Here is a 26,768-nt window from a genome sequence, read left to right as displayed (position 1 = left end):
AACCTGAAAATTTCATCCAAATCTGTCCATAACTTTTTGAGTTATGTTGCACACTAACGGACAGACAAACAAACAAACAGACAAACAAACAAACAAACCCTGGCAAAAACATAACCTCCTTGGCGGAGGTAATTAAGCTTAATTAAGTCTTCACATGTTAACGTTTTAGTTTGGTCTATTGTTTACAAATGGCTTCTAAAGATTGTGTTTCCTGTGCAACAGGTGCGGTGCTATTTTCAACTTTATTTTTCTGAAGTTGAGGTTACAGTGTTAATATCTGGACTAAGATTAGGTCAGTAATTGGTTATTTTACAGCTTGAATGTATTGGATTTAGTGATATGTAGTGTTGAAGTTGTAGATTGCAACCAACCCAAGGCAGTCCACCTTCACACTCAGTGTCCTCAAAAAGCAGAGAAATCCTTAGTTGAGCTAGTGTTTGTTTTGTCCGATCTTTAAACTTCATAAAAACACACACTCTCCTGTAACTTGCTCATGTCAGTCCAAATCAGAAGACAACAGATAACTGTCGAGCCATGGAGTAGAGCAGTAGAGTATTATCTGACTAAATACACTGCTGCCCATAAAATTGGAATAATGTTGTTTTCAGACACATTCCTCTTTTTATTAATATTAATATTTATACACATCAGTAATCACCCTTGATTAAGTGCAATGATTACATACTGAGTCCCAGTTACACTTTATTTATAAAGAATAAATCACAATCATTTCATGAGAAGTGGTAAAAATATTCCAAATTTATCAGCTACAACAGCTGTCAGTCACATATTTAACTCCATACATGTCTGAAAACACCTGTGAGAGGCTGAAATGAGGATATTTTCTTCAGCCTTAGGGCAGGGTCTAGAGAGGGAGATGGAATTCTTGTTTACTCTTCAATTACAGTAAGCTGAAAGTTAATTATGGAACTCTTGTCAAATCGTGCTAACAAATATTAAGTAGGGCAGTTTCAACATTTGATGCCACCGTTGTCAATGGACAAGAAAAACAGTCATTCTGAGAAATAAAACTGCAATAATTATCATTTTTATGTGATTATGCCTCCACCGTGGCACTGTTCAGGTACCCTTTTGGTATCTGAGTTGGATCTCAGCCAACCACAGCTGTGCTTTTTTATTTTGATTTACTTATTATTTATGTATGTATGTATGTGTGTATGTATGTATGTATGTATGTATGTATGTATTTATTTATTTATTTATTTATTTTTTCGTCGGTGTGAACCTTTTATCCAATTTTCTGCCATTAGACCTCCTGTAAATCTCACACTCTGGACACATGTTGATTATATGTATTAGCAGTTTTTGTAATGTCCTCTCTGGGTGTGTTCCGCTGCTACATAAACACAGAAGAAACACTAAATTCATTCATTCATTCATTCATTCATTCATTAGATGAGTCGCCAGTTCATCACAGGGCTGACATACTGCATACAGCCGAACAATCACTCTCACATTCACACCAATGGACAATTTTTTTTAGGTTGACCAATTAACTTATCAGTGCATGTCTTTGAAATGGGGGTGGAAGCTGTAGTACACTGCCAAAACACTAAATACACACTGATAAAATGATCAAATGGAAAACAGCTCTTTCTGTTTTTTTCATATTTGCTCTGTGCTGATGTGATGATGGTGCCAAAAGGTGCCACATTAACAAAGCAAACACTGAAGGGAAGCTGATGAGGGAGGTGATAGCAGCGAGAACAGAAGGGGAGGGGAGACCCACAAGGGGAGGTGGGACTGGGAAGCAGATGCTGGCACAGTGGTGCAGCCTGTCAGCGGACATCCCCTCCCTCATCCAGCCCCTCCTCTCCTCCCCCTGCTTCGCTATCACTCCCTCACTCACTTCCAGTCCCTCTCATAATCTTTGCCCACTATCTGACCACATAGAGCGCCTGGTGAGTGGACGTGGATGCCTTGGCTTTACCTGCTGTTTAAATCCAAACCATGGGATAGAAACAGCTTTTGAGCTTTCATTGCAGGAGTTTTACTCACATTGGGAATATGAGTGTGGAGCTTTCTGTATGTTTTTCCTCCCACCTCCTCTGGGGATTACCACAGGAGTAGAGTGTGCATACGTGTGTGTTTCAGTGTGTGTCTGTCCAGCACTATGGCTGCTTCTGATAGTCTTGAGTCTAGCAGCAGGAGTGGGTCAGCATGAAAGGGGGTCACCACCAGCGACAGTGTGGGTGTCAGCACCTGTTCAGAAAACTGCTTGGCAAATGTGGATGCTGCTTTGTCCCAGTCAGAGGTATGTAGTCACACTCTTACTGTCGCTGCTCTTTGACTGGAAAAGAAAGTTGATACAGTACAATACAAACAGTATTAAGATGTTTGTTTTGTATCATCAGCTTCTCATACATCGAGCAAACATTGTCTGACTGCCTTCTTTAAAATGTTCATGCATAGATTTAGACATATTTATACAATGTTTTACAATAGATCACCAACTTTTGACTGCAAAAACACATTTATCTTTACCATTTACATTTTTTTTAATAATGGTTCATTGCATAATTCAGAAAAAGACATCAGAAGAAAAGCACTTGTGTTTTCCCTACTGTCAAGTTGCTGGTGAAGTGGAAATATCGAGTGCTGTTGCTTGTAAAGGGTCTTGTTTTGTAGAAGAGGATGCAACTGAGTCTTCTTTTAAACATGACTTATGATTATAAAATACCAAACAAACTTTCACAATTCTTTTACAATGTTCAACAGTGGCAGCACTGATGGATTGAAACATAACAAACCTTGTTCCAGTCACACATTTGCTCTACATTTCATTTACAGTAAATGTGTAGTCTATTTTTGGAAAGATGTGGTACAGATACAGCACATGCAGCTGCTGTTTTACATTAAAAACATCAGTGATGCAGTCACATCTGGATCTCTGCAGAGTGTCTGCATATGATGCATTTCATTGAATCATCTCAAGAGTCAGTGAGTCAGTTACATTCTTTTCCTCAAAAAGCTAGAGACCCCCCATACACACCATACATGAGACTTTTTGACCTTTGTGTGAGACAAAAGTGATTTTCTACCTATACATCTGCAGTACTGTAACAAAGCTAAAGAGCAAAAGTAGCTCCATACACACACACACACACACACACACACACACCACATGTCCCATTACTGCCCCGACCCTTAAATCCTCTGTTGCTCCAGTTGCTTGGGGAGTGATTACAGAACAGCTCCTCTGCGCTGCACGTCACTGACAGAATAACTGCAAATAGATGTGTGAAATGTGAAAATGAAAACAGCCTTGCGTTCAGATTCCTTACCTTTGTTCACAAGGTTTAATGGAAGATCTCTGACTGTTTTCTTGGGAATGCACATTGCGTGACATTAGATCAGCACTGCTGTGATGCTAATCTAAAAATACACATTGGGCACTTTTTGGGAGATGTCACTGTCAGGACAGTACAGATTCTTCATTTTCTATGCATCTCTTTTTTGCTTCCAGTTTTGCTTCATCATCTACCTCCATTTTATGCTTCCTGTCCTGCTATCTTTAATTATCTGCGTTGAGCCTCATTCAGTGTTTCGTTTCATTTGGCAGCTATTTATAAAGACAAAGAGACGCCTTCAGATAAAGTGTGTTTGGGAAACTAACTTGGAAATGTACTTGAAGGTCCTGCCAACTCTGTCTCATTACACATATATCACTCTGGCTCAATAACTGCCATGACTAATCGTCCATTAGCCAGCTAGTGAGTGTGAGGTCATCTCTGCCAGTATGTGAAGAAGTAAACATGATGACTAACAAGAATAAAACTATTTGGTCCAACAGAACACCTTTAAATATAGCAGTTTACATATCGTCTGAACCATTTTACACCTTCGTATTTGTATGGTTATAGGTTTTCTTGAAATATTTTAAAGGGACTGCAGGAGATGTCCTTCATTTCAACCTGATTTGCATGAAAGCATGAAATTAGACTTAGTTCAGGTTTGCTACAGGACACCAAGACCTCAGTGTCCTTTTTGGCTTTTAGTAGGTGAAAGTGCATTAAAACATTAAATACGAAATACATCCCTGACCTTTTCATAAAGATGTCATGTGTTAAAAACCAATAAATGACTATAGCTGTGTAAATGCAGATTGTAAAACACTTGAAGTTCTGTTAAATCTGGATTAAAGCTTGACTGAATAGAAGGGGCTTCATATTTTGTGAAATTTTGAGTTCTAGCTACCTCTTACTTGTTGTTTTGCAGGTTCGGGAAGGTTTATGTGGTAGAAAAAGACATTGGCCTGAAAAGTAATTGGATATGTTTGGTAGTTTAATGATTATTTTCTTGCTGTAAATAATCCATGGTTTTCAGAGTGGCATCTTAAATCTACAAGACTGCCCACAGAGTTGAGGTGAGAGTCCACATCAGTGTGGGAAGAGGAAATGCTGGTGGGGGAAGGAGTATAAATCCAGTTAGCTGTGATGTAGAAACTATAACTCGGTCAGACAACGTGAAATGAAGTGATGAATAGGTTTATTTTGGTTGTAAATCAAGTATCCTTAAAATGTCTGTGTTGAAGCAGTTTTCCTGTTATGTCAGACATTCATATCGTGCTGGGCTGAGCTGTAAAACCACACAGCAAAAGTGATGAAAGAACAGGGATAACACTACTACTAAAGCTGTTCACACATACAGATGATATATACTTTTTAAATTTTTTTTTAAAAACATGTTCCAGCATTTATTAAAACTACCTGAATTAAGAGCTCATAATCCTCAGGCCCATTTAATCTGATCAGACTGCATCCAAACATGTAACATTTAGTCATGTGATTTATCATTTTAATGTTGATCAAAGAAGATGACTTATTTATACCTGTGTGCATGTCTGTGTTTTCAATCCTGTCAATCTCCTGTTTGATTCCTGGATTTCTAAACTACACATGATCCATGTTTAGATGTGTGAGAGAGGGCAGAGGGCGTAAGATTGTAGTTGTAGTTTTCACACTGCTGTTGACCAGGCTGTATTTATCTCAGCTTTATTCCAGCAGAGCAGGTCATTTAAGCCTAATATGACAGGATTTAATTGCAACTATGATGATACCGTCCATCCAAATGCAGAAAATATGAAGCAGACACAGTAATCAGCTCCTGCAAATGAAGATCTGCCATGAAATACGAACAAAACTTTAGTCATGGTTCGGTGGTTTCAAGCAGCATCTCAATTACTCCTGTTGTTGCTGACCATGTCCATTTATGGGTCAAACTGGGGAAGACGCGCTTGATGTAGTGTCTCCCAGATATCTGTCACAGACACACTGCAACCAGGATGTAAAGTAAAGCAGCTCCACCACTCACTTTGTTGTGAATGTGTGACTGATGAGCTGTAAGAGTCAGATAAGCATAAATACTGCTACTACCGCTTCTGCTATGAAAGGACAGGATCGTTATTACAGGATTTAGATGATCTTTGCACCTGTAAACTATCATATTATTTAATATTGTAGAAGTATTTTACACTATGAGAAAATCATAATTACTAAATTGTGACAGCTAGTTTTATAAATCCTGACCTTTCCTTAAGTCTTTCATTCATGGGAGACGACTTAGAGCAACAGTACTTCAAACTCAAACAAAATACTCAACTGAAAGTAATAAATGACTGTTCTGATAGATGGACTTTATAGATGGACTAAAATTACTAAAAGGGTTTTTGGCACCATCTGGTTCCTTTGGAAATGTGAATTACCAACACTGGTAAAAATATGATAACAAATAATATTTAAACAGTGATGTAAACATTTTAATTACTTCATCAAAGTGATGTAATGTATTTCTCATGATTATTTTTTATTACAAATGGTCAAAAGTGAACAGTGAATTTCAGTGGCAACAAGAGCTGATGCAAATAGGAACAGAACAATCCTAAAACAACACACATCATTTAAGCATACACTGATGAAGGAATGGAGCTGTTGTTGGTGTTTCACTAAAATTTGTTAAATAGATACAATACAATCACCACCACTTTGATTAGTGAGTATAATTTCATGGCACATTTTTTTCCTCTTATGGCTACTGATAATAGTTTCATTTATTGTATTCTTTAGTTGCATAACCGTGTTACATGTATTGCCTCCTGGCAGAGCTCCAGTAACATACATGTAGATGCAGGATGTCCCAATTTTTATGTCCATGTTGTCTGGAAATCTGCCAGAGCTGCAACAGAACAAATGTTAATGTCCAGATGTAACACACATAACCACCAATGTTTTTTAGTAACTGTAAATTAATTAAATCTTATATCATTTACATTTTGTAATTTAATTATGTAAGTGAGTGAATACTCTGAATACTGTTTCTGACAGAGCGTAATCTCACTGATGTTTCATCCTGTACACTCCTGTTTCCTGTCATGTGACCAAAAAGGTTGGTTTTCTGAACCAATAGCATTTGTGTAATAAAACACCCAAATATAATCCATACATCCATTTGTAGAGGATTTGTATCACACACGATACCATCTCCATAGACAATAAGATGCACATAACACCTTAAGTTTGTGGTTGAAATATTCACATAAAATTTGTAAGATGAAAGTACAATCTTGTAAACATCACTCACTATTCGCTATTGTTCACTATATTCATTGACTGAAAATTTAGATGAGATGAAAAAGTTCTGCAACGGCTGGATGTCTATAATTCTTGCACACAGTGATGCTTTCACAGCGTGCATGCTTGCACGCACCGCTGACACTCCCTGCCGTCCGGATGGTGGTCCAGCTGTTGCTTCGTGGGAAAATGACACATTACATAAGCGTCTCAAAACATGACAAGCTGAGGCGCTCAGTCCTGTGCTGATTTTAGCTTTGTCATAAAGACTGTTACTCAGCATTAAGGGTCAGTTCAACTCAGCATTATGGGTCATTTCAAAGGAAATGGTGATGCATTTCTAGAAAAAAACCTGCGTCTCAGCTGCAGATAGGTGCACTTATGTCATTTCAACAGATGGGAAAATGCTTGTGGCCTTGACATCGAAAGCTGCATCACAGATAGAAAACAAGAACAGATGGCCAGCCCTGCTCAGGTTGATAACATGCTCAAGATGCTTGTACCTATTTGAGTTAATTCTTCTCATTTCCCTGTTACAGAAATGACTTGAGTGTTTCACTGCATGACAATGAAATACCAGACAATGAATTACTTTAATTAGTGGGATAATTAATTCCAGCCTACATTAAATGTCAAATTGTTTCAGAGGAGAATGGATGGTTTGGTGTCAGTCAGCCCACTTTATCAGTGTTGATTTTACTTCACACAATTTTCCCATGTGCCTTAGGATGTAATAAAAGGAGAGCTGGATTGAACAGAAAGAAAAACACATCATTCAGTATTCACTGTCAATGTGGTGTCTTGTTTAATGGCTGTATCAGCCAGTTTTAGCAAATGCCTGACCCAGATTTCACTGGCTTCTTGAAAGCTTGTTATTATGATTACAGCTTATGTAAATGTGCTGACAGGGAATAGTGGCTTCTGGGAATAGTCCAAAACGGTGAAATGGGGCTCCTGAAAGATTGCACTTTGCTACGATCAGCAGAACAGGGTGAAATGTTAGCACTGGGTACTTGATTAAAACAATGTGGTTGAGGTTTAGGTACCAGTTTCCACTCAGGAGACTTGAAGTTGGAAACCAAATCCAGCTGTGGCTTAAAAGGGTGTCAGCTCCAGCGTTGGTCCAGACTCAGTTGAATGAGGGCAGATATGATGAGCTTAGTTGTGACTGACTTTTAGGACATACAATCCACAGTGGACTGGAAAAATACATCACTCACTCTACTTTATCCCCTTTAAATGCTGTTTTTGCCAACGTGAAACAAAGGACAGAATTGTAGAGCTGTTCTTACTGTACATTTAGTGACTGATGGTACAGAAGCTGCAGCTCCTAAAATTACAACTCGGGCTTAGCACAGGAAATTGAACAACATTTTTGTGTAGAAATCTGTCTGCAACATCTGACCTGAGAGGATATACCCCACAATTAGCTGTACTTTAACCCAGTCTTCCCTTTTCTGCAGCTGAGTCGCGCACCGTGGTGGGCAGTGAGGGCAGCATCACCCCATCTGCGCCCCACCAGGCCTCAGGTGGATCCAGCCCCTGCTCACACTCCTCGACTGGAGGTTCGCGGCATCCTGTCAGCGCCCTGAAGAAGTGGCTCACCAATCCCATACGCAAACTGAGCACTGATGGCCGAGGAGGAGCGGGAATGATGGAGAAGCAGATGAGCAGGTCAAGCGAGGGACACCCGCCTTCACTCCTTTCCCACGGCAAATCTGAGCCCAGAGCCCTGGAACAGCAGGACAGCTACACCACCCTCCCATCAGGAGACATGGTCAGACTTTCACCTCAGCACATGCATGTATTTCCTCTGAGAAAACGCCTTTGTTGTTTATTTCACCCTTTCATGCATGGATTGTTCACAAACTAGGGTTATTTTTGACATAAAACATATCCAATCAGATTTCTTCTCCTGCTATACCATTCATTGTAGTAGATTCCATGCATTAGCAGTTTAACATGTAATGGTAATAATTTTTGAAGCATAAATGCATCCATACAGCTCTTTCCACAATGAGAACATATCACTGCTGTAAGAAAACATATAATTTCACTGTAAAATGTAGCTGTCCACTGTGTTGAATGTCATGAATCAGTGATTATATTGTGGGAAACTTCAGTCACTGAGACAAAAAGACAAAAAGAAACTGTGAACAAACTTTTCCTTAAACTGTAGCTCAATAGATAATTTGTTTGTGATTGCATGTTTAGGATATGTTAAACAATATGTCTGGATAAGATAAGACTTTATTTATCCCACAGTGGGGAAATTCAAGTATCACAGCAGCCTTTACAGTAAAGTGAGTGTAATAGATATTAAAGTTAGAGTCATTACTGCAAATAATGGGCTTTAACTAAAGACTGAATAACTGTCCACTGCAGTAATATCACACATGAAAGGGTTCATTTGTAGTGGTTTTGTTGTGTACAGATGTGGAAAGACGGTCGGTTGAGTCCCGCGGCTTCCTCTCCCACTCAGAGGTCCTGTCCGAGCTACGTATCTGAGCTCCTGCAAGAACGAGACACACCGAACCTGGTAATATCTCTATTTTATTTTTTAGTCTATTCTCTTCTGCTCTTATTAGTAGTGTCTCCTCTTGTCTACTCCTCTGCACATGTTATATATCTCTATTCATAATTCACTTAAATGTCAGACATACATTTGCTTGAGTTGGAATACAGCCTGAAGTTATGGTTACAGTTTAATTCTTCTGAAAACAAACCCGATAGTCAAGTTCCATTTCCATGTACTGAACATCGTACTAGAAGTTACACTGTGCTCTGTTAACCCTCAAAGACCTAAACACACCCCAGTGACCAAAAGTATCTACGGATCTAAAGTGTTTCATAACTCGAGAACCACTAATCCTATCAGCATATTTAAATAAATCATGTAAAATGCAGTTTCTCAGCTTTTCAGGGGCTTCAGATATGACCTATTTGAATGTTCAGAGATTCTATAGTGAACATGGAAACACCATTGGTTCACTGATAAATCCCATGTACTTTGATAAATGACAGTGGTTGTACACACCTATATTTAAATATATTTAGTTGATAAAGTCACATTTTGTTTTGTTGGTTTTCTCCGTTCTAATGTAATAACCTGTGAATTTACTCTTATTATTTTTATGACCATTCATATTGTCAGTAAATTAATTATAGGAAAATTATGCTGAACTGAGCATAGAACCCAAGGCTATGTTTTAACCGCCATTTGTCATACTCAGTTCCGATTTATTGGTCTGATTTTTGTGTTTGGTTCTTCATTTATTTGTAAATGACACCAATTTCAGATTGCAGTGTGAGGTGGTTCCAGTCCTGCATTGAACTAAACATTAAACAGATAATTCTCTACAGTAAAAGTATTAATACAAACAGTGACAATACTCCACTACAAGTAAAGTTGTACATTAACTTCCTTACTTTTACATCCAAAATATACAGTTTGAGTATTCATTGTGTTGCATTGATACAGTATGTTACACTGGAACCACTTTATAACCTGTAAGTGACTCCACTTAAAGTGATTCACACAAGTTCTCATCATGTTCATACCGAGGCTGCACTGATTAAGGTCAGGACCACATATGGAAGTGGCCTGGATCAGAGTTGAAAAGATCAGATTCCATGTGATTTACACAGTTCACACTGTCACAAAAAAAAGAAACAATCTGAGACTCATATATTTGAAAAGATCACACTTGGACCTCTTGTGAAAATGTAAAGAGGTGTTAATACTGCAAAAGTAGGTGTGCTTAGTAGTTGAGCAGTAACTACTACAACTGATGTGACTTGTGAACAGTGAAAGAAGTCTACAGACACAGGCCTATTTTACTGTAAAAAAAAAAGGTGCATTTTAAACACTGCTGAAGCAAGGGAGTGTTACTGCTACATTAATGTGTATATTGAATTTTATGGTCGTACATGTTGAGGTTGAGCTCATTTTAACTACTTTATGAAATGATGGTAAATTACTCTACAGCAGTGCATCACATTCTATAAGACTGACAGGTTTGTAACATCAGTGCCCTGTAAAAACTATGTATTTCTGAAAAGTTGACTTTTCATCATCTCAGAAAAACTGCCCCATTTCCCTTTATGTGACAATGTATTTTTCAGATAATCCAAGAGGATATTTAAGGAATTTGTTTAGATTAAGAATGAGGGGAATGTCCTCAAACCTTAAATGAACACTTCATCTTTCAGTTTATCACAAACATTCAACATCAATGCATCTGGAGAGAACAAGAAGGAGTTATCTGAAAAGAAACTACAAATATTGTACCGTAAAAAGTATAATATTTACCTCAGAGATGAAATGTAAAAGAGAGCAAAATGGAAATATTAAGCAATTGTGAAAAAGTACACCAATGTTTTTCAGGGAATTACTGTTACTAACAAAAATTAAAAGTTTCTTAGTGAGACGAAGGTGATTTTAATATCTTAACATGTGTATAACAAATGTTTCAGTTACACAAGAGCCTTTTTTGGCCATCAGATCCACATTATTTGTCTGAGAAAGTTATTGAACAATATGTATGAGCTAATGGTCTCTCTGTTGAAGAATCTCAACCTATGGCCACACGTTTTTAATATTTATGAATAAATATGAATAATTCCCTCTGAAGCCTGTTGCAGGTGTATGAAACACATGAAATTCTCTTACATGCACAAATGATTTGACACCCATCACATCATGGCCTCGTGTTTCCTGCGTACACTCACACAAACCTCTTCTCGCTGGTAACTCTACACTGTATCTAGTGCTCAGCGAGGTCCCATGGTGTGGAATCAATCCTATGGGCTTTTTGTAGACGGCATCTGGAAGTAATCAACCAGCCAGGCTGTCCGTAACAGGCTGAAACAGGGTCAGGGATGGGGTGAGGAGTGTACACCAAAATTAGAAGAGAATGCCTGCAGGCAAAGTGACATGTTTGACAGTCCTCCTCCAAGGATGACAGAGCCAAGTTTCGTAAGCTTTACATAAGAGATAAGAGGAAACTAATGGACAGATAACATCCATTCACCTGTCAAGTGCATTGTTCTGTTTGATAAATGACTCCCTCTTTGCTTTCACTGTCTAATGATCCTTTGGGACAATTTTATTTCATGAGAGTCCTACGGTTTTATATTTACACTGGCAGTGATACTTAATGCTTGTCCTGTCCAGGTTAGGGTTAATAGTAGACGCTTAACACATTAAAGGAATAGCTTGTCACTTTTAGAAATATGGTTTATTGATTTCTAGCAGAGAGTTAGAAGTGGAAGATCAAAACCAGTTTCATGTCTGAACATAATGTACTGAATGTGTGAATACTGCCAGGCGTAGGACAGAAAAATAATAAGATGTTACAGCGGTATATATAAAAAAACTGAAGAAATGTAACCGTAATCACTCACAGCTAGTAGTTAGTCATTGTAATGAAAGTATTGGTTGTTACAAAGCGTCGGCTTCCTGATAAAACCTGCTATGTGACTTTGGCAAATTTTACAGGAGAAACAAAAAAATGTTTATATAACAGGAAACTGAAATATGACAAAAAAATGTCGTTCCTTTAATGTTGGTACTTATGATGGAATATAAACAACTTTCACAGGAGAATGAAATTTGAAGCTATAATAGGGGAGATAGCAGGTTTTTATTCCCAACCAAAAATGCCACTCAGCAGGTTTTATCAGGGAGCCGATGAAAGGTTACATGTGCATACACCGGTGCCGTGAAGGAGAGTGATGACTATTCTAAAGGTCATAACCGACTAGAAAATAGTAGAACTTTAGTTAATTTTTTAAAATTAAAATTATTAACCTAATCACCATAAATGAATGTTGGCTTCACGAAGCACTCATAATCATATTTGTTCTTTGCATTAGTTATGGTTTTGGCAAAAACAAAAAAATTCCAGTCAGACTCTGACCCCCGCCCCCCTTATTTCATCATATGGTTAGGTCCAGGTGCCAGAGCTCCTTGCTGATTCTCATGAATATACTTCCATCCAAAAAGTAAAACTTTATTTTATTTGTATTTGTATATCAATAGAAAAATACTGTTTTCATTACAATTATTGCACGTTTCTCATAAATTTTACACAAAATCTCAAAATCTATTTTAACCTGAATAATGATTCACTTCTGCACTGTGTTCTGCTTTTATGGTTTGTGGCATTGAAATGGTGGGGGCCAAAATAAAAAAATTCCACGCGGCCCCAAACCCTATGTGCAGATATTCTTTTCGGTAATGTATTAGATTAGTCAAATCATTGTGTAGCAGCTGGAAACCATTTTGATAGAAGTTTGACTGTTGCAGTGCCCGGTTTAACCAGAGACGTTCAGTAAAGGTCACAGATGTTCCACTGAGGAGTGATTTCTGTCTCAGCGTCTCATGAGTTTCTCCTGCTGTTCTATCATATTTTCAATCCAATTGGAAAAGTGAACGTGACCACAAATTACAACCAATTCTTTCACCCCAAAGTCAGACAAGTAAATACTGGACCCATTTTCACAAGCCACATTTCCTCTGAACATTCTGACATTTTCAACCTTATAGATCACGACAAAACAGATTTTGTTTGAGACCTGTGTTTACCAAAAAAAAAAAAAAAAAGAGGTAAGTATAAGATAGAAGATGAATGATAGTGAAACAGTGAATGATAATACACAGCATGATAACATAATTATAATTATACATAATTCATAATATAATTATACATTAATGTATTACTTTATTTAGAATTTATTAACCTGCTTGAATTCCTCTACACCACAGGTGTCAAACTCAGATCCTCAAGGGCTGGTATCCTAGAATTTGAAACATTAGAAGAATATTTTACTAGATAGGACAGAGAATAAAAACATGTCTATTTACCTAAATAACGTCTCATATCCATAAATGTTAACACTCACAACAGGAAATCAAACATTTACAAAGGATGTTTGACTATTTCTTTAACCTACTTTTGATGATCATCCTCAGGTGGTTTTCATAGTGTAGATGTGTACTGTTGGGTGAGACATGGTGGGATCAGAGCACAAAAAGGCTGACCCTGTGAGAAAAAAAAGGTAAAATAAACAGAAAGTGCATATTTGACCCACAAACTGACTCAACAGGCGGATTATCATCTGCTGCTGCGAGGTAGGGAACACAATGTGGCGCGACTACAGTAAGTCAAGAGGATTACAGTCAAATTCACATTAGATTAAACTGCTTTTAGGTGAGCAGTGATACTTGTTATATAACAGCTCTCCAAGCCTTTTTGGGTTCTCCTGACCTCTGCTATATGACTTGACAAGTTGTTCAAATTCTGCTTGTCATTATTCACCTTCACCCTGTCATGCTTGATTACAGTTTCCCATCTTTCCCTGCACAGCCATTACATCAGCAGCAAGAAAAAATATCCTAAATGCTTATTACTCTCAGGTTACTTGATATTTGGGATGGCACCATTTTCCAGGGATCAGCGGTTTTGCCACACTAATGTGTTCCCCAGGATGCAGCCATAAGTTTCTAGCATCTGTCATCTCCTCCTTTTTCCACAGATGTGTTCTGGCTGCAGTCGATGTCAGTTTGTGTGGTTGTTGCCCAGTGGTCAGACATCACTCTGCACTTCAGTGTTCCACTGTCTGCTCTTACATAACGTGTACAGCAATTCTTGACAATAACTCCATTGTCTTTGTGTGTTTTAGAGTCACAACTCCAGTGTCAACACTCTCCAAGGTGATGACTCAGTGAGCCAGTGGTCGGCTACAGTCGACAGCGAGGAGGGCAGAAACATTGCCTTGGAGAAAAGCTTGTAGGTCCAGATAACCAGCATTACATCAACTACATTTTTTTTCCGCTTAATATTTTATTGAATATTCACAAAAATGTACGAACAAACAAATACAATCAGACAACATAAAAAACTGTCTGGACTTCATGCTGTATGGTACAGTGTAGTAGAGCAGTGTCAAACATATGGCCCGTGGGCCAAAACCGGCCCATGGGATGAATTTACAAAGTGCAAAAATTACACAGAAGACATTAACAGTCAAGGTGTCACTGAGTCCTGACAAGTTCTTTTGATCATAAAGTTAAATACTATATTTTTCAGTTCCAGATGCCTGTTACTAAATGCTTTGTGTCTTTGTAGACTCACTGTGATGTGTAAGTTGTAAAGTACATGCAAAAATGATAAAGATGAGGCATGATATTGTTAGAATTGCACTTATTTTTGGTGAAAAGATAGTTTGTCAATGTAAAGATTTTCATAAAGTAATTTTATTTTTGCGCTACAATAAAGAGACACATTTGGAATTATTATTTATAGGTTATTATGCTATTATTTCACTGGTCCAACCCACTTGAAGTCAAATTGGGCTGTATGTCACCCTTGAACTAAAATGAGTTGAACACCCCTGGTGTAGTTTATAGTGTCACTTATATAAATATAATTTTTTTTCCAGTTTCTGTCGAAAGTTTCCTGTTTCTTAGCATGTAAGTCACCTTCTGCCTGGCAAAAATATCTGCAACAGTTTCCAGCCACTGATCTGTCTCTGGTCTGTTTTTATTAAGCCAGTTCCTAATAACTTTTTTACTTGTAAACCTCAGTCAAATAAAGATCTTATTTCATCACAACAGTCACAATGTTCCCAAAACACGTCATGATTTTAAAAGTTGTGTAAATGTTTTTGCCGAGATGGTCTTATTTTTGTACTTTTCCACATAATATATGAATGGTCTGTAGTCCCACACAGCCTTATATACTACATCTGTTATATTTTTAATTCTGTTTTTGGAAACATATAATTCTTATTTCTACTTGTGCTGTTTTCTCTCAGATATGTGCTGGCGGAGCTGGTAGAGACAGAACGGTTTTATGTGGAAGATCTTGGACTCATAGTTCAGGTGTGTCTCCTCTCCAGGTTTGCAAGAGCCTCAATATACAAACAGATAATAATAATAATAATAATAATAATAATAATAATAATAATAAAAAGAAGAAGGAGAATGAGAATGAGAATGAACGTAATTTTTGTTGCACCATTCATAAAGGAAATGCAGCTCAAAGGCTCAACAAAGAAGAAATGATATACACTAATTTCAGTGCAGTTATGATGACCCTGATGAACGTGTTTTCTAGTTTTAATAAAGATGTTCATGGTTACAACCGCTGCTTGAGTTCCTAAACCTGCTGTTAGTTTTTTCTGTCTCGTTGAATCTTTGGGGAGAATGAAGTTGTGTCAGAACTTTCTTTTTTTTTTTTTTGCTCTGAGAACTTCATTATAACAGGAAAACAGGGATTAAATGCAGTAATTGATACAACATAAGGTAAGGCAAGTTTATTTATATAGAGCATTTCATAAATAAATGCAATGCAATGAGCTTTATGTAAGTTAAAGGAACACAAGAAGAAAATAAAAACAAAACTATATACTTTGTCAGAAAATCACAAAGAAATTAGAATAAGATTAACAGCATGTAAGCCACTGAATAGAATAAAATTAAGCAAATCATCAATACAGTAATTGTATTATATCAAAAGTATATGAAGAGTTAAGCAAACTAGCATAATTAATTTTCTGTATGTATAACTTTGAGGCATATCGACAGACACTGCTTTAGTCCTTAAGCGGAATAGATAGGTTTTCTTCCCATATGTAAATTAGTGACCTGTGATGTGATGAGTGGTGTGTGTTTTGTGTGTTTGCAGGGCTACATGACCACCATGGCCAGTCAGGGTGTTCCAGAGGACTTGAAAGGGAAGGACAGGATTGTGTTTGGAAACATTCATCAGATCTACGATTGGCACAAGGAGTGAGTGTTGTTTTTTGTCTCTCAGTTCCTCTGAATTTGAACACTTCCTTACAGTGTGCACTTATTTTTCTGAGCTTCTTGTGTTTCACATGCTCCGTGTGCGTCACATCCCCCGTGGATGTTTGTTTTCCTGCGAGTTTCCTGTGAATCTGTGTGTGTTTGGTTCGATGACTGTTTGTGCCTGACCTTTTCTGCTTGGTGTCACACAGTTATTTCCTGGGAGAGTTGGAGAAATGTGTGGGTGATCCAGACAGCCTGGCCCAACTCTTCATCAAACATGTGAGTCTAAGTGTAAATGAGAAGTTTCTGTTTTTGTCTCTCCGGGTGTTTTGGGTTTCGCTGAACACTCAAGCCTTCTCACAGATCTCTGGCTGTGTGGAAGCCCCCTTAACCCCCTGCCGCCCAGATGTGTCCTCATCTTTAAGATCAGTGAGTTGCAGGTGCAGCTGCAGAAAGCAAGCTCTTGTAATCACTGTGATTCGACTAAAGAGCTCTCAGAGCCAACAATCAGGGCTGAATATGCTCCACAGAGATCATGCCATGTGTGAAATAAGCTAAAATTACAGATCTCAGAACTTTATAAAGAGCCCAGTGCACTATATTAAACGTTTAATGAGAAATTGAAAGCAGATCTCGACAGATGAGTTCAAATAAAGAACAACTATAAAAATCACACTGACATCAGTGATTTTGTGTTGTAATGCAATAAAACTTGGATATGTTTTGCTTCTCAGCTTTTCACACCTACCTTCTCTTCAGTTAGTGAAGCATAGTGTTCCTAATTAGCAAATGGCAAATTAAACTATTCACTCTCATTCACTGGAACTATTTAATGAGGGAAAAAGCACCTGAACTTATTCAACAAGCTTTGAAATATACCAAAACTCACAGGAAACTAAACCTTGAAGCATCTCAGAAGTGTGTTTCATTGTGACTTTGCATAATGATCATTACAGCTCTTCTACTGTTTCTGTCTTTGTCACATTTTCCAGGAGCGGCGTCTTCACATGTATGTTGTTTACTGTCAGAACAAACCCAAGTCAGAGCACATTGTGTCAGAGTACATTGAGACTTACTTTGAGGTGAGGCCTTGTCTGTACAGTCATATTTTAAGCTTTTTTTTTTTCCAAATTGTTCATAGTAATCATTTCACATAATACTATACTTAATTCAATTCTTTTTGTTTATTGTCAAAGCTGTAGGATACATTTCTTTTTTGTTTCTGTTACTTTACAGGATCTCAGGCAGCAGCTGGGTCACAGGCTGCAGCTCAATGACCTGCTCATCAAACCTGTTCAGAGGATCATGAAATATCAACTACTGCTGAAGGTGTGTGTTCACATACACAGCACTGCTACATGTTATTATAGATTTTATGCTAAAAGTTTACATTGTAACATGAAAACAGTGAACATGATCAATTATTAAAGTGATGCCCGAATCAAGAGCTGTAAATTGGTTGTACATTTATGTATTTACAAAACATGATAAATCTATGTCATTTTCTACCTCAGGATTTCCTGAAGTACTACAGCAAAGCCGGAAGGGATGTCGAGGAGCTGCGGGTAAAATTTAATTCTAGATAACAACTGTCTTTTTTGCACTTTTATCTCTCTGCAACAAAATCTCTCACAAAACATCTGTTATATGTTTGTTATTGTTAGAGGGCAGTGGAAGTAATGTGCTTTGTGCCAAAACGCTGCAATGATATGATGAATGTGGGCAGGCTTCAAGGTTTTGAGGTGAGATATAAAATTTTCTTACATTTTTATCTTCTTGGTGTTAAGAAGAGTAATGAACATCTAGTGCAACGTGCAGAGTTTGTGACTAATGTGTCATTTCAGGGGAAAATCACAGCTCAGGGGAAGCTGCTCCAGCAGGATACCTTCTTCGTCAGCGAGGAGCAGGAAAGCGGCATCCTGTCCAGAGCCAAGGAGAGGCGGGTCTTCCTGTTTGAGCAGCTGGTCATCTTCAGTGAGCCAATTGATAAAAAAAAAGGTTTCTCTCTGCCAGGATACACTTTTAAAAACAGCATCAAGGTATGAGAAACACTTAACTTAACGCCTCTGTGGTTGTGTTCTTAGTGTTCAACATGTGTACTGTGTGCTCTGTAGGTCAGCTGTTTAGGTGTGGAGGAGCGCTCCGAGGAAGATCCATGTTGTCTGGTCCTGACCTCCCGTGGGACTGATGGCAGTGTGACGCGCTTCATCATGCAGGCGTCATCTCCAGATCGACAGCTGGCATGGCGTGATGACGTGGTTCAGATTTTAGAGACTCAGAGGAACTTCCTTAATGGTACCAGATTTAAGTCATAGATTCAGGAGTTAGGTGGAGTGTGTCTGTGTGTGTGTGCATGAGTGATGTGATGTGATGTGACATCTCTTCTTGTCCATTGTAGCGCTCCAGTCCCCAATAGAATACCAACGCAGGGAAGGCCACTCCAACAGTCTGGGCAGGAACATGAAGCCTCAAACTGCATCAGCATCTGACCTCCGACCTCACTCTTCTGCGTCTATGGACCGACGTCAGCAGCCCTGTCTGCTCACATACAACACCTCCCTGCCCTCCCTGCATCCGCCCCCCCACAGCCTGGCCTCGAAAGCGGTGAGTGACCGGCAACGCTCCCTCATACATATACAGGGTTCCCACGCATCCTGGAAAACCTGGAAAATGACTGACCAATTTTCCAGTCATGGAAAACATATGGAAATTGAGAAAAAAGGTCAAACATCCTGGAAACATTTAAGTTATCCTGGAAAATTATTTATCCTCCCCCTGCTTGTGACCTTGTGTGCCTAAACTGGGATGAAACAAAGGAAATTGTTTTTCAGTGATTTATTGAAAATATACAAATATTTTTAGAGGACATGTCGAAGAGAAAGCAAGAGAGAAGAGAAAGTGGAGTTGGAAAAAGCCCAGTTGAGCATTGTAACTCCAGTTTGTCAGGCTAGTGCTACGCTGTGATCTGTGGGTGTGTTTGAATTATTCTATGATACATTTGTCATCATTATTTTTCATAGATAAATTATAGCCATAGACTGCACATCAAATATCTGAGTAATAAATAAAGAAACAATCTGGGTAAATGCAAGTTACAACTGTAGAAAAGAACAGGGGGATGTATTAGTGTATGATGTGATTATTTGTCTCTGTAGTGGCTGAAAATGTCCTGGAAAAGTCCTGGAAAATTATTTCAGGGAAAGAGTTTGAACCCTGATATACTCTACTCATCTTTTATTTTTACATCATGAACACTGTTTTTTTTGTGTGTGAAGATTTCGAATCCTTGTGCTTTGACTCCTGGAGCGGCTCAGCTTCCGGTTTGCTCATTGCAGCAGCTCACTTTGTGTCAAGAGGTGAAACACAATCACGGGACGTCCAATGGACTGGTGTCCTGCAGCCATAACAGCGTCCAGGTACGTCAGTTTTCCACTACATACGGAATTGCAAAGACAGGGGAATTAAGTCATATAACTTGACTTAAATCAGACTCAAGTTAATATTTTTATAACATAAGGTTCACTCGACTAACACTGATGAAAGACTCAACTTGACTTTGACTTGTTTCAGATGACTATCCTGCTCAGAAAGATGTCGGGATGTCACATTTAATGTTTTTACACATGATCTGGGAATTTTTAATGCAGTGTGTCCTAAAGTCTCCAACTGAGATAAGAGACAAAGAAGGAATGATGAATGCAGTAGATGATGAAATGCCACTTACCATTATTGTTCATCTGGGCTTGATTTTTCATGTAGGACAGACCAATGACTTGTGTTGCTTGGCTTTAAGCAGGGATTCAACGTGACTGGATTTTCACCACAGAAACTTATGACTTGTTTGACACTTAAAGGTTGAGATAAAAAAAAAAACTTGTTTGTTGCTTGTGTTAGAGAAATGTGATATGCCTATTTGTGATTTATTCCCATCTCTGGAGAATAGACATGAAAATATGAAAATCCTCAAACCAACATTGGAATGACCTAACTGTGACTTTTATCCGGAGGGCAGGGAACTCCTGCTCTGGCCCAGACAGTCAGGGGCAACCTGAGAACCAGAGGGTAGGGACTTCCTGCACTGGCCTGGACGGTCGGGGGCAACCTGAGAGCCGGAAGGGGAGGGCAGGGGGCCCCCGCTCTGGCCTGGACAGTCAAGGTCCACCTGAGAGCCGGAGGGCAGGGAGTAGCATCTCTGGCCCAGACAGTCAGGGGCAACCTGAGAGCCTGAGGGTAGTGTTTTATCTGTCTCTTCTTCAGCTCTGATAAATACACAAAGGTCACATGACCAATCATCAGTTTACCAAAATGTGAGAATTCAGAAAACATCACAAAAATATTACACAAAATCCCATGCCTCAGATTGTTCATTAGAACACATGGAGAGTTGATGTAGCAGCGGCATCACAGTCAACAGAAGATAAATTTGCTCTTATTACTTTTTCTAGTTTTGATATTTGTTTCAGTGACATTTTTTGCATACAAGGACAGAGATAGATAGAGACAGGATAATGTGACATGAATATAATTTGGAATGAAATAGGAATGTGGTTTATAGTTGTTCTCTATTCCAGACAGATATACTGCTTGAATATAATTTTGCTATGAGCATCACATACAAGTTCAACACCATAAATGCAGAAATTTTATAATACTGCTGCCTATAAAATGATGCTAAAATATTTTTTCTTCTTATGAATTGAGTGTAACAGTGTGATTTATTCTTGATAAAGTGTAACTGGGATTGGACTGGAGTATGTAATCATTGAATCTGGTCAAAGGTGATTACTAATGTGTATGAATAGGAATAAAAAGAGGAATGTATCTGAAAACAAATATATTCCCACTTTAAGGCCATAACATTTCCTCATTAAACCCTATAAATGACTGGGCCTATGTTACCTATGGTACTGTGTATTTACAATAGACAATATCAGATATTTTCAACAGTGTTTTAATTCAGAGAAATATGTCATTCAATTCAGTGTATTGGTCCATTTTATTTTTTCACCTGTGAACATCCCTTTAATGAATTTTTAACTGCAGCTGTTTCATCACAGTTAAATGACATAACATGAAAATATGTGACCAAATGTAATGTTTGTATTGTATATAAGTGTGTGTGGGGGGGGGGTTTCAGGAAAATTTTCAGATTCAACTTTAGCCCCGATTTTCTAATGCTCCCATGTCTTGGGAATACAAAAATGTGAAAAAATTTCAAATCAAGCCCAACCCCCCCCCACCCCAAAAATTACTTTTTCAACCCTGAAAATGTATACTACAAAAGGTGTAGTGTCAAGGTCAAATTATAGGTCAAAGGTCACCCAAATGGTCAAAAATGCATATTTCATGGAAGTAAGTTGTTAATGTGGGTTCTTCCAAATGTTGGGCTCAGGTTCTCTCCTCAGAACACATCTACTGACCACAAACAACTTCCATTCAATGAGACACATTAAACAGAACTATTTACTCAATGTATTATCCATATAGACATGTCAAAAAGAACAAACGGTAGTTTCACATGACTTTGCAATTTACATGAATATTTCCCATTGTGGGCGACACGGTGGTGCAGTGGATAGCACTTGTGCTGCACAGCAAGAAGGTCCTGGGTTCGATTCCAACACCAGTCGACGGGGGTGGGACCTTTCTGTGTGGAGTTTGCATGTTTTCCCCGTGTCTGCGTAGGTTCTGTCCGGGTACTCTGGCTCCTCCCACCATCCAAAGACATGCACTAAAAGGTTAATTGGTTAATCTAAATTGCCCATAGGTGTGAGAATGATTTTTTTGTCTCTAAATGTCAACCCTGAGATGAACTGGCGAAATGTCCAGGGTGTACCCCGCCCCGGTGTCGCCCGTAAGGAGCTGGGATAGGCTCCAAGTGACCTAGTGAGGATAATGTGGATTCAGAAATGAATGAATGAATGAAGTGTTAGTGATTCCCGCCAAAATGTGTGCTAGTGTTTCCCCCCACACTAATGGTGGCAAATTCAAATGGAATGTACATGCTGCAATATTTTGTCAGTAATGTGGCTTTGAAAGAGCCAAAGGCCTTGGGGGATCCCACCAGGAAACCAGAGGGAAGAGAACTGAGGACATATTTGATAAAATGGCAGAATGGTATGAATTTTTGAAAAAAAATAGGCTTTTTGGTGACCTTTAACCTACAACACGACCTTGACATTAGACTTTTCATAGTACAAAGTACTCTTACGATACAATATGGCACTTACAAGATCATTAAATGGCCCATCATGAACATATTTATACATTGCACTGGACAAAAGAGTGGAAAAGCTGTGAAAGTCGCAATTTTCAGAGTTAAAGTAATTTTCGAGGTGGGGGGTGTTTTTGCACAAAAATTTCAAAAAAATTACACAGGAGTGCTTAGAACATCTTGTCGCATCAGAAAATCAGGGCTAATGTGGTATTTGATATTAAGCCCCCCCAATATAAGACTTTAATACATGACAATGAGTCCCGTCTAACATCTCATATCACATGTTTTTTTTTTTTTTGGTTTAGAGACCAGAGACAGAAATTAAATATTGTGAGTTAAAGTCAAAAAATCCTTTTCTTGTTCTTTCCTTTTACTCAACTTGAAGATTTTTAGTTTTAAATAACTTACAAAGAGCATTTTAAATGATTAAATGGTCTGTGATAATTGTTCACTCTCTATCTTGCCTTTTAATTATCTATCATGAACAGCAGCATAGTGTACCTGATTCTAAATTGTGCAGATCACGCCGGTGGAGCCTTTATCTGAAGCAGAGCGTTGACATGATCACATGTGATGAGGGGAAATGGCCCTGTGCTTGCCTTTGTCAAATATCCTGTTGTTGTTTCGGCGTGGATTTACAAATCTGCTCAGCTTAATCTGTGTCCAGTGTCATTTAGTCATCCATTTTGTAGAAAACCCTGTGACCTGCTGTTTTATCTTATTCGTTCAGACTTCCACCATCAGGAGGAAATGGTCTGATCTCTTATTAGACGAGCTGATCTGGCTTGATTCCACACGACCACTCGCCTCCTCTTGTTCTACGCCTTTATGTTTCCATCCTGCTTTAGTGAGAACGAGTACAGGTTGTTCACGTTGAAGCACTCCTCTCCTGTCATTAACACTTGTTTAACATTGGTTTGTGTCTGTAGGACTGGGTGATAAATTAAATTAATTCATGTTTGACCAAAAACCTCCTCTGGACACCAAATGCAGCGTATTTTAAGAAAATATTGAGAACTTGCCTTGCATTGTTTTTGCCAGTCAGCAGTGCTTCTTATGCAAAATAATTTAGTTTTCAACAAACAATACACATCGACACCATGGAGATGCAATTTTTAAAATTATTACTATTGTTACTAATGCTAATATTGCACATTGTACAGTGTGTATATCTAATAAAGAAATCTATTTTTGAATCATGAAGAAAAAACATTAGTAGTCAAAAGCAAAAACTAGGTGATGATGTAGATGTGTATAAAAAAAATAGCTCATCAAGAACAAGGCTACTTTAAATAATCAATAATAAATGTTCCCAAAACTATAAACAATAAAACAGGGGGAATATGACAGGAAAAAAATGTCTTCATCTTAACTCTTTACCAGGGTATCGTAAACAGATCAGCCATAACATAATCATCACTGACAGGAGAAGTGGTAATAATGTTGATTATTTCACTGTAAGGACACCTTTCACTAGGTTGGATATATTAGGCAGCAATGAACATGAAGTCCTTGAAGCTGATGTGATGGAAGCACCAAAATGAACAATGTGAGGAAGTGAGTGACTTTGACCAGGTCCATATTGTAACGGTGATGACTGGGTCAGAACATCTCCACAACAGCAGGTCTTGTTGTTTGTTCGTGGTCTGCGGTGGTTAGTACCGACTAAAAATGGACAACGGAAGGACATCCCAATCTCAGGACAGTTGATCAACTGTGGGAGGTGTTAGACAAATAAATTCTATCCATGGAGATCCACCTCTCTACTTCCAGGACCTCAGGGATCTACAGAGATCCGGTTGTTCTTCTTTAGATATTTTTGGTCTGTACTAACCACTTTACACTGGGAATGAACCCTTTGATTTTCTGACCAGGGATTTGACCACCACAATTTCTCCTTTGTCCAAGTTGCTTAGATCCCTACACTTGTAAATTTTTGCTTTTTCTAACACGTCAGCTTCAAGGACTAAATGTTCACTTACTCACTAATATATCCCACCCACTGACAGGTCCCATAGGAATGAGATAATAAAAATTAATACCACATTACCAGTCAGAGGTCATAATGTTATGACTGATCTGTGTATTTGTGAAACATGTTTAATCTTAAGTGTATCTCATCAAGACATTTAGGTAAATTATAAGTAATATTAACATTTTTTACTATGTAGCCTAGCCGTCATATTTTCTTTGGAAAAGTAAAAGAGAAAAATGTCAGCTTTATTGTTGAAGCCCAAAAATGTATGTTTTTGCAACTCATTCATCATTTATCATCATAAGATGGTATAAAATAAATCATTACGAAATGGAATGATTTGTTGCTTTATTTTTTTCATGTTTTAATTACAGGAGGGTCCCAGTCATGTTTTTTTATTTGTTTGCTTGTTTGTTTATTTTTTAAATGTGCTTTTCTAATTCACAAAGTAGTACTGGAACATTTCTTTTATATTTAACCCACCTAGAGTGAAATACCTGTGTTGATATTTGGATGTTTAATGCTGAAAATTAGCTCTGAATTTAAAAAACAAAAAAAGAAAAACTTATGAGTTCACACACATAAACAAATAAATTCATAAGAAATTTAACCAATACAATGCAGTACATATTAGAGGTTTGTAAGTCGTAAAATACGCTATTGCACATTCCTCCTTTGTCCCAAAATTATTAGCCTTATTACATTTGGAAAAATAAATGTTCTTCGTTCTGTTTGAAGTTTGTACATCTAAAGAAACAATGACAAAAATGATTTTAATTGGATTTTTCTTTCTTCTCAGGGTGTAGCCTCCGGTTTCCAGACAACTATATTTCACGAGGGTGGGACAGTTTCAGTGCATCAACCAAACAACCTGGATCAGCTCACGGAGAGCGAACAATAATAACCCGCGTTGACACATGAACTCAGTTTGTGCAGTCGGAGTGCCTCTACTGAGTCAAGGCCTCTATATTTCAGTGTTTTCACCACATATTGTCCTAAGTTTCCTTTGTATGCCACTGTGGTGCACATGGCTAATTTGGATTTTGTTAATCATATTGGTTTAATTGTGTGTGTTTACATGCTTTGTGACAACAGTGAGATTTTAAAGCAGGTTTTGAATCAGCACATAGACTGTACTTCTTATTGCATGTATATGACTTTCTATCTTGCACCTTTGGAAATTTCTTTATGGGTATTTTTGTAACTCATGATATTTTTCATAAGGGACCAATTCCACTGTTTTCCCCTCGAGAACATCTCGTTTCTGCAGTCCTTTAAAGATCCAGCTTCCAGAGTACTGTATGTCAGTGCGTACCCTGCAGGTTAGCAAATAGCTGTGTTTTCCCTTTGGTGGGCTATTTTAACCCGGCCATTGTTACAGTGTTATCTAAGCAAAACACATTCGCACACTCACACAAAGCTCCAGTTGTTGTAATCAAGCAGAAAGAGGAAAAAGGGAACTGAGATAAAACAGAGGTGCTCATGTGTCACTGTCATCTTGAATGTAAATAATCTCATGTGGCTTCTGTCATATTAGTGCAAACTCTGTGACTTGTGGCGTCCTGAAACACACACGGAATTAAAGAGAAATACTGTTCAAATGTTGGTCATCATCATTTTTTTCAGGAAAACGGTAACATTTGGAAGTGGATGCAAGAAATGGTTTATAGAAAGTGGATTGTAATAATGTGAAAATCAGTTTTGGTTAAAGCAAGTACCACTGACTTTCTATCAATTAACTTACAAAACAGGATTGATGATGTGTTTTCTATAGTGTAATGGAAAATGTCTGTTTTTGAGCAGGGTTACCATTTTTGGAGGCCTTTTAGCTTCTACGTTACCACATTATGACACATAGACTGATTATAATGGCCTTTCTTTTCCTTGAAGCAGCATCTTTGTTGTTCTCTATGTATCTTCATCACTTGTCTTTTTTTCCCCTTCTTTTTCTTGTGAGATTTTGCAGATTCTTGAAAAATACATTAAATTTAATCACTTTAAATTTATTTCAGTAAATTTACAGTCGTATAGTGGCTTAAATGGAGTATTTGTTTCCTACATTTCAGCTGAATTTCAACAAAAGCACTGAAACAGGCCATTTGTTAATGTTACATCGGGATTTTAACAGTGAACCTCTTGGCATTTTCTTCACTTTCCATCTGTTTCATTGTAAACACAGATGGAACATTT

At 38.0% G+C, this 26,768-nt stretch overlaps 1 protein-coding gene across 1 annotated transcript; it reads left to right on the top strand.

Moving 5' to 3' along the window:
- Positions 1–1,835: 1,835 nt before the first annotated feature.
- Positions 1,836–26,707, top strand: arhgef25b (Rho guanine nucleotide exchange factor (GEF) 25b). Its single transcript, XM_030133970.1, has 16 exons — positions 1,836–2,275; positions 8,054–8,367; positions 9,025–9,129; positions 14,277–14,383; positions 15,411–15,477; positions 16,283–16,386; positions 16,596–16,665; positions 17,379–17,468; positions 17,623–17,715; positions 17,901–17,951; positions 18,051–18,128; positions 18,231–18,425; positions 18,501–18,681; positions 18,785–18,990; positions 19,662–19,802; positions 25,378–26,707. The coding sequence occupies exons 1-16, from the start codon at positions 2,182–2,184 to the stop codon at positions 25,477–25,479; spliced, it is 1,998 nt and encodes a 665-aa protein (XP_029989830.1). The 5' UTR covers positions 1,836–2,181; the 3' UTR covers positions 25,480–26,707.
- Positions 26,708–26,768: the final 61 nt, after the last annotated feature.

The sequence above is a fragment of the Sphaeramia orbicularis genome, chromosome 5 (genome assembly GCF_902148855.1).
Source record: "Sphaeramia orbicularis chromosome 5, fSphaOr1.1, whole genome shotgun sequence".
Classification (NCBI taxonomy): domain Eukaryota; kingdom Metazoa; phylum Chordata; class Actinopteri; order Kurtiformes; family Apogonidae; genus Sphaeramia; species Sphaeramia orbicularis.
The sequence above is the reverse complement of the archived record's forward strand: the minus strand, read 5'-3'. Positions and strand labels throughout refer to the sequence as shown.

Excerpts from the sequence above, each read along its gene's own strand:
- arhgef25b (XM_030133970.1), top strand. The coding sequence starts at position 2,182 with ATGAAAGGGGGTCACCACCAGCGACAGTGTGGGTGTCAGCACCTGTTC. Across the intron at positions 15,478-16,282 it reads ATCTTGGACTCATAGTTCAG|GGCTACATGACCACCATGGC; the intron begins GTGTGTCTCCTC and ends GTGTGTTTGCAG. Across the intron at positions 18,682-18,784 it reads TCAGAGGAACTTCCTTAATG|CGCTCCAGTCCCCAATAGAA; the intron begins GTACCAGATTTA and ends TGTCCATTGTAG.